Below are 9,063 nucleotides of genomic sequence, written 5' to 3' on the forward strand. Positions count from 1 at the left end.
TCTCCTCTGTTCTGTCTCTACCCTCCTCTGCTCTCCTCTGTTCTGTCTCTACCCTCCTCTGCTCTCCTCTGTTCTGTCTCTACCCTCCTCTGCTCTTCTCTGTTCTGTCTCTACCCTCCTCTGCTCTCATCTGTTCTGTCTCTACCCTCCTCTGCTCTCCTCTGTTCTGTCTCTACCCTCCTCTGCTCTCCTCTGTTCTGTCTCTACCCTCCTCTGCTCTTCTCTGTTCTGTCTCTACCCTCCTCTGCTCTTCTCTGTTCTGTCTCTACCCTCCTCTGCTCTCATCTGTTCTGTCTCTACCCTCCTCTGCTCTCCTCTGTTCTGTCTCTACCCTCCTCTGCTCTCCTCTGTTCTGTCTCTACCCTCCTCTGCTCTCCTCTGTTCTGTCTCTAACCTCCTCTGCTCTTCTCTGTTCTGTCTCTACCCTCCTCTGCTCTCATCTGTTCTGTCTCTACCCTCCTCTGCTCTCCTCTCCTCCGCTCTCCTCTCCTCCGCTCTCCTCTCCTCCCCTCTGCTCTCTACTGCTCTCTTCTGCGCTCCTCTCCTCTTTTCTCCTCTCCCCTCTACTCTGCTTTCCTCTCCTCTCCTCTGCTCTCCTCTCCTCTCCTCCCCTCTGCTCTCTACTGCTCTCTTTTGCACTCCTCTCCTCTTTTCTCCTCTCCTCTCCTTTGCTCTCATCCGCTCTCCTCTCCTCTGCTCTCCACTCCTCTGCTCTCCACTCCTCTCCTCTCCCCTCTACTCTCCTATGCTCTCCTCTCCTCTGCTCTCCTCTCCTTTGCTATCCTCCGCTCTTTTCTCCTCTCCTCTCCTTTGCTCTCCTCTCCTCTCCTATCTCCTCTTCTCTCTCTCTGCCCCTTCTCCTCTCCTCTCCTATCTCCTCCTCTCTCTCTCTGCCCCTTCTCCTCTCCTCTCCTATCTCCTCCTCTCTCTCTCTCTCTACCCCTTCTCCTCTCCTCTCCTCTCCTATGCTCTCCTCTCCTCCCCTCTGCTCTCTACTGCTCTCTTCTGCACTCCTCTCCTCTCCTCTCCTCTCCTCTCCTCTCCTCTCCTCTCCTCTCCCCTCTACTCTCCTATGCTCTCCTCTCCTCTGCTCTCCACCCTCTCCTCTCCTCTCCTCTCCTCTCCTCTCCTCTCCTCTCCTCTCCCCTCTCCTCTCCTATGCTCTCCTCTCCTCTGCTCTCCTCTCCTCCGCTCTCCTCCGCTCTCCTCCGCTCTCCTCTCCTCTCCTCTCCTCTGCTCTCCTCTGCTCTCCTCTGCTCTGCTCTGCTCTCCTCTCCTCTGCTCTGCTCTGCTCTCCTCTCCTCTGCTCTTTTCTTTTCCTCTCTTCTCTCCTCTCCTCCGCTCTCCTCTCCTCTCCTCCGCTCTCCTCTGCTCTCCTCTGCTCTCCTCTCCTCTCCTCTCCTCTCCTCTGCTCTGCTCTCCTCTGCTCTGCTCTGCTCTCCTCTCCTCTGCTCTTTTCTTTTCCTCTCTTCTCTCCTCTCCTCCGCTCTCCTCTCCTCTCCTCTCCTCTGCTCTCCTCTGCTCTGCTCTCCTCTCCTCTGCTCTTTTCTTTTCCTCTCTTCTCTCCTCTCCTCTGCTCTCCTCTCCTCTCCTCTCCTCTCCCTCCGCTCTCCTCTCCTCTCCTCTCCTCTCCTCTGCTCTCCTCTGCTCTGCTCTGCTCTCCTCTCCTCTCCTCTGCTCTTTTCTTTTCCTCTCTTCTCTCCTCTCCTCTCCTCTCCTCTCCTCTCCTCTCCTCTCCTCTGCTCTCCTCTCCTCTCCTCTCCTCTGCTCTCCTCTGCTCTCCTCTGCTCTGCTCTGCTCTCCTCTCCTCTGCTCTTTTCTTTTCCTCTCTTCTCTCCTCCGCTCTCCTCTCCTCTCCTCCGCTCTCCTCTGCTCTCCTCTGCTCTCCTCTGCTCTCCTCTCCTCTGCTCTGCTCTTTTCTCCTCTCCTCTCCTCTTTTCTCCTCTCCTCTCCTCTGCTCTGCTCTCCTCCACTCTCCTCTCTTCTGCTCTCCTCTGCTCTTTTCTTCTCTCCTCTCCTCTCTTCTCCTCTGCTCTCCTCTGCTCTTTTCTCCTCTCCTCTCCTCTCCTCTCATCACTCCTCCCCTCTCCTCTGCTCTGGGGAAGCATTTATGAGTGAAATGTTCCAAGATGGATATGATGCTGTGGGAAATTCTGAATTAAAGCCTTTCTTCATGGAGAGAAATGTGACACTGCCTGTCACAATCCTCTCTTGACTGATAATCAGCATTTATTTATTTATTTTTTAAAAGCCCGCTAAGAGTGGGTATTTATCAGCTCTAAGACAGCGTGGCAATGTACAAAGGCCTAATTGTGGGCGGTGAGAGATTTACCAGTCTGCATGCGACGGGGTACCATAAGTTCTGAAAGCAATGCAAACAGGTTTTAGAGATTTACACTGACACATTTACAGCTGAATTTAAAAAGTAATGTTTCATTCCCACTCCTGTGAAATTAAATATAGCATGGTCCCCACGTTTTAACCTGGATAAATGCTACTAAGCGAGGAAAATTGTAATTTAAAAAGTAAAAATGTATATCTCTTATTACTACAAGGCATTTCTTAATACCTACATTAGTGCATAGCCTACACAACCCATGAGGTGCATTGATGCACACTTTACTTAAATAATGAGTTTCGTTCTTCTATCAAAGAACTGATTATTTAGGCTAATTGTTGAGACAAGTAAAGGAAGTTAGGCCCTTAGCTCCACTACGAGCTCTAAAGAATATGTCCAAGATGATGCTTCTTAATCTACAGCAAAAAGCCAACCACTCTTTGAGTCCATAGATATCCAGAGGAGATGTTCTCTCTGCCATGCCCTCACCTCCACTGTGCAGTGCAGTCAGACAGTAATTGCAGGAAAGGGGTTTCCATGCTTGGCTTCAGATCGCAGGGGAGAAACTTGATCAAACCCTCTCTCTAGCCCAGAGAGAGCAGAGACCAAATGAGGATATGACATGAGAGTGAACAATGTTTAGCCTCAATGAATCATAGTCTCCCAAGAGTCAAGACTCCCAACCAGACAAACACTAGGCGTAGCTTTCTGTGGGGGTTGTTTCATAGAAGGCTTTAAGATGAAAATATCATGCGGTTGTAAGAAGGAATAACTTACAGTAAAACTGCAATCTATTGCAATTTACAGAACCTATTTATCACAATCTAATATCTAAGAAACAAACCTCTGGGTTATTTTGCACAACCACCCACATTTGACAAAGATTTGGGATTAAAACCACCCACAATTGTGTTTTTTTCCTTCACTAAATTAGGCTACTGGATAGTATTTTCAGTAGTAGCCTAACATACCTGGTTGCCAGTCTACGGGAATAATAGTGCCACTGGTATGCTATCAAAGATCGATAGGAAACACTTGTGATCTCATTTTCTTTACAGTCTTTAGTTTAGTTAGTAAATATTTTCTTAACTCTATTTCTTGAACTGCATTGTAGGTTAAGGGCTTATAAGTAAGCATTTCACGGTAAGATCTATAAACCTGTTGTTTTTGGCGCATGTGACAAATACAATTTGATTTGATTCAATGATATCATTGCGCTGGGAAACACAAGCGGAAGTCAGTAATGAAAGTAATCAGTAGCTCTACTGCTGCTGCCAGTTGTTACACTACAAACCCAAACACACAACAACCACAACTTGAGGAGACCCACTGGGCACAGACGTCAATTCAACATCTATTCCACGTTGGTTCAACGTAATTTCATTGAAATTATGCAGAAACAACGTTGATTCAACCAGTGAGTTCCCAGTGGGGAGGGTAAACAAATTAAATTAAAAATGGATGCCTGATAGTGCATTCAAGTTCATATTTCTGCTTCTCATATCTGACCATCCGTTTAATGTAACACTGCACGAAATAATAACTGAGTAAGAATTGTATAGCCATCTATTACTGTAAGTAACCACCACTTAAACAATTAGCCAAGACAAGACATCATCTTCAAAACATGGTGCATGTTGAGCAATACAGCCATATAAATTTGGCAAACATATGATGTGAATAACAAAAGGTAAGTAGGTAATTGCTAATGCATGACATGTTTTACACACTGTTGTTTGAAAGTAACGAGGGACCAGCTGAGAAGTGTATGATTTATGACTGAGGACTGATTCATAGAAGGTGTGTGACTTTATTATCTTTCCAGATGCTTCACACTGGACCAAAACTGTCACAAAACACACACACACACGCAGGCGAAGGCACACACACACATACACACACACACACCCCAAACACACACACACACATGTACATACACTACAACCATTACATCTGTTTCACACATATAGTTCCTTCACATTCCTGAACGTCTGAGAAGGCTTTTAAAGATACAGCAATGGATGGCTGAGTTACAGTACCATGCATTAGGAGGAGAGAGAGAAGAGGGGGCTAAGAGCTCAGCTATCAGAGCTGAGGAAGAGGACAGGAGGCCTCCTGCAAGAGACAGAGACTGCAGTCCAGACAGGGCTTTTCAGAGGCAAAGTGCCTTTAGTGTCAACAGTTCTGTCTTGTTGAAATCTGTACCCGAGGCAGTTCCACCCAAATGATTGATAGCCCTCTGACTGTTATGACATGTAAGAGACTCTGTATCATGGCAGATTGAGAATGTGTTTCTTTCCACTCCCCTTTTCCAGTCTGCTGAAGAAGTGGAGATATGAAATGGTTACGAGGGTTTGATCCCCCCTTTTCCTGTTCTATCAAAAAATCCTATTTGATGAACACATAACTCATCCAGTCATGTGTCTTGGATTACCATTCCTGGCTCCTGACACTAGTCTAAGAGAGTGGCATGTCAGAATATGGCCTTACTGCCTCCTCCAACCTTTGTAAATAATATACCAATCCAATAGGGAGGACTGGTGTAATCCAAACAAACCTAGACACATCCTCTAGCAGGCAATTAATAACACATAGACAAACTGGGTAACAAACTAAAATCCTATTCAATTCACAAGAGGTCAAACCAAAATTGCCCAATGACAGCACGTCTCTTCCAAACTTTTAAACTGTGGAAACTAGTGATGGGGAAATAAAATCGATAGTTACATATCAGATATTATTTTTGACGATATATTGCATCGTATCGCAGTGTTTCCCCTATATTCATTTAACAGTGGCGGGCCGCCGCTGCTAAATCGTTGCTTCCACCAAAAAAAAAATATGATAAAAAAATGGGATAGTAAAACATTTTCAGTGAAAACTTAAATTACTAAAACCAGGGGCCTCCCGGGTGGCGCAGTGGTCTAAGGCACTGCATCGCAGTGCTAGCTGTGCCACCAGAGACTCTGGGTTCGAGCCCAGGCTCTGTCGCAGCCGGCCGCGACCGGGAGGTCCATTGGGCGACACACAATTGGCCTAGCATCATCCAGGTTAGGGAGGGTTTGGCCGGTAGGGATATCCTTGTCTCATCGCGCACTAGAGACTCCTGTTGGGCCGGGCACAGTGCAAGCTGATCAGGTCACTAGGTGCACAGTGTTTCCTCCGACACATTGGTGCGGCTGGCTTCCGGATTGGATGTTCGCTGTGTTAAGAAGCAGTACGGCTTGGTTGGGTTGTGTTTTGGAGGACACATGACTTTCGACCTTCGTCTCTCCCGAGCCCGTACGGGAGTTGTAGCGATGAGACAAGACAGTAACTACTAACAATTGGAAACTATGAAATTGGGGAGTAAAAATAATACTAAATTAAATTTTAAAAATTACTAAAACCTGACCTTTCATAGATCATCTTTGAGAACTAACAACCACCAAAATAAAAACTAAACAGACAGGGACAATCTAAAATGAGTCACTCAGATAGCATAAGAACAATTAGCTTTAAAACTGCACATTTTCTCTCAGCCCCATGTCATGTGTCATGTGTAGAATTGCAGGAAATTAACTTCAAAACAGCTAAATCTGTGGCCAAGAGGAGGGCCTCTAAAATTGTTCACGCCATTGGCCATGCCCACATGCCCACTGAGCCCCCACACCCCACAATAACTTTGCCACCGCTGCGGAAAAAAATCCTAGGGGAAACAATGTATCATATTGACAATATTGCAATATTATTTTTGCGTTAGTTGGCTGTAACTGCACTTTTTAAATAGGGGGACAATTTGTTTTTAGCACTTGTATTTCCATGACTGATCAACACTCTTAGTGTCCTGGCTCTCTTGTCCCTCTGCAGCAGACATATGGTGAACAACATCAAATCACAATAAAATCACAGTATTGAATAGCAACACATACAGAATCACGAGGATCGTTAGAATCGCAATACATCGGCACCTAAGTATCGTGATAGTATTATATTGTGAGGTCCCTGGCAATTTCCGGGCCCTAATGGAAACTACTTGACACCATCTGGGCACCTGCCTCCGCTAGACAGCTGTTATAAAGCTTATATAAAGCCACAGGATGTTTATAACCTTTCACAGGTTAAGTGTGGGGAGGAGAGTGATTGTTTGCCTTTGTGATGACTTAGTGAAAGGATATTATTAGCTATAAAGTCACTTTATGTCCCTGAAATCACAACTGTTGTGACAGAAATGTAAACAACATGATATATCAATTAACTTCCTCACTGCCAGTGTGTGCAGGACAAGGTACTAGGCCTATAGAGATTGTAGAAGACAACGTTGCAAGACAATACTTTTAGACACACGACAAGTCTAGCTAGGCTACTGTTTGTTATTTGACTACAGTGGTTAGCCTTACATTTCTGACGGAGTGAGTCTGTTCCAACAAAGACATTTTCTTCCCTTTCGAAAAACTTCATTACTCTCAGCATCAGTCAGCATTGTATTGCTGAGTTTGCTTTAAATCACAAATGGATCGACACTCAAAATGGACTTCCAGCTGGGACTGAGATAGTTATCCTCTTCATCATGTCTGGAGAAGAAGAGTCCTTTTGTATTTCAATATACTGGAGATTATAAATCAATGTTTCAATTGGCTTTGTTTAAAATATAAACGACTTGGCGGTAAACAATACTTGATCAATGAAGATAGTATGTGGAACCAAGTAGCCTATTTCGAAGTCCAAGAAAACAACGAATTGAATGTCCATGTAACCATCTGAATTTTGTTTTATTAACGGGAGGGGAAACAAATAAAATGAGGAAAGGAAACATTTTGCATAGACACGTCAATCGAATAAATCGATAGGCTAGTGACCAATAGCCTATGTATCACCATACGAATGGCATCAAATATGAAAATGCATGGCATTCAAATTTGCGTGTGTTTCAGATAATATGACATTGTAACAGTGTAATAAAGTCACATTCTTACGTGTCGCAGTCATCTCTAGGACAGCCAGGAGTAGCACGATGGTTCGGATAATGTGGAGCTGACATCTCGGGGGACGGTGGGTCACTGTTGCTCGAGCTGGATACATTCCTCCGATGCTTTTCTAGTTCCTTTACACCCACTACAACCGTAATCTCACGTGCAAACGTTGATTTAAAAAGAAGACACCCAAAAATGTCTATAATAACTGTCTACGCACTCGTCCTTATCCTGTGACTGTGTGTAGTAGAACGCACGAAGTTCTCTCTCTTTTCCTGTCTCCTCTCTCTGACCGCCGGAGTCCCACTGTCTTCTTTCCCTGTCTCCTCTCTCTGACCGCCGGAGTCCCACTGTCTTCTTTCCCTGTCTCCTCTCTCTGACCGCCGGAGTCCCACTGTCTTCTTGCCCTGTCTCCTCTCTCTGACCGCCGGAGTCTCACTGTCTTCTTTCCCTGTCTCCTCTCTCTGACCGCCGGAGTCTCACTGTCTTCTTTCCCTGTCTCCTCTCTCTGACCGCCGGAGTCCCACTGCCTTCTTTCCCGCTCTGAGCGCACGCTCACAAAACGTCTGTCTGAGCGGCTCGTCTCGCACGAGCCATCTGGCTCTGATTAGTGCTCGATGTGTCGCCACCTTGTGTTGAAAATACACAGTTCTTTGCGCAACCAAAGTGTTCAGATCGCACCAAGGAAAACGTGATGCATTGCGGTCTATCTATGGTGTTTGAAGTTAATTTATTAATTCCCATATGGGTGGGCTATACTAGCATAGCAGACATACATAAGAACCTATTCTAATTGCTGTAACAAAGCTACACTCGCATTAACATCTGCTAACCATGTGTATGTGTGACAAATAAAATATGAATGTATTTGTTATTCTAATTGCTGTAACAAAGCTGGAGTAAAAGTAGGCTAGCCTACTTCAGGTCATGCAAAAGTGTGTATCAATCAATTCATCATTTTAGTAAATAATATCAGCAGTTCCAATTCACTACAGAAAAATAGATTATTGCAAAAATATTTGTATCACTAGAAAGACATGAGCAGGTTGATGTGGGTTAAAGAAATGATTCCAGCATACACAATGTTGGAGCACAGCCAAGAGGTTGAAATTGGTAACATGTGGAATGAGACATCACACACTCAATCCAGGGCCAACTGATGTAGAGTTTACAGGATAGAGCTCATTCATTGTCATGAATTTGAAAGTGATGCATGCTCTTCTGAACAGGGTAAGGGAGATTAAGGGAGAGAGAGGGGGAAAGATTTGTGACCTGTTGCCACACAAAAAGGGCAACCAGTGATGAACAAACACCATTGTAAATACAACCCATATTTATGTTTATTTATTTTTCCTTTTGTACTTTAACATTTACATTTACATTTAAGTCTTTAACTGTTTACACATGATTATAACACTGTACAAAGACGTAATATGATATTTGAAATGTCTCTATTCTTTTGAAACATGTGTGAGTGTAATGTTTACTGTTCATTTTTTGTTGTTTATTTCACTTTTATTTATTATCTATTTCACTTGCTTTGGCAATGTAAACATATAATTCACATGCCATTAAAGCCTTTTGAATGTAATTGAATTGAACTGAAGAGCAATGAAGGGAGAGAGGGAGAAATTAAGAGATGGAAAGAAGGGAAGAGAGAGGATAGATGAGAGAGAGGAAGGGAGGATAGAGGGATAGGGAGGGATAGAGAGAGAGAGAGAGAGAGAGAGAGAGAGAGAGAGAGAGAGAGAGAGAGAGAGAGAGAGAGAGAGA

At 44.5% G+C, this 9,063-nt stretch overlaps 1 protein-coding gene across 1 annotated transcript in view; it reads right to left on the bottom strand.

The window, feature by feature from the left end:
* Window positions 1–7,863, bottom strand: part of ror1 (receptor tyrosine kinase-like orphan receptor 1) — a 311,272-nt gene extending 303,409 nt beyond the window's left edge. The window contains exon 1 of the mRNA XM_052462493.1: window positions 7,294–7,863. Coding sequence (XP_052318453.1) covers window positions 7,294–7,399 — 106 coding nt within the window. The 5' untranslated portion in view covers window positions 7,400–7,863. The remainder of the gene's footprint in view (window positions 1–7,293) is intronic.
* Window positions 7,864–9,063: the final 1,200 nt, after the last annotated feature.

Source organism: Oncorhynchus keta, chromosome 1, assembly GCF_023373465.1.
Source record: "Oncorhynchus keta strain PuntledgeMale-10-30-2019 chromosome 1, Oket_V2, whole genome shotgun sequence".
Classification (NCBI taxonomy): Eukaryota; Metazoa; Chordata; class Actinopteri; order Salmoniformes; family Salmonidae; genus Oncorhynchus; species Oncorhynchus keta.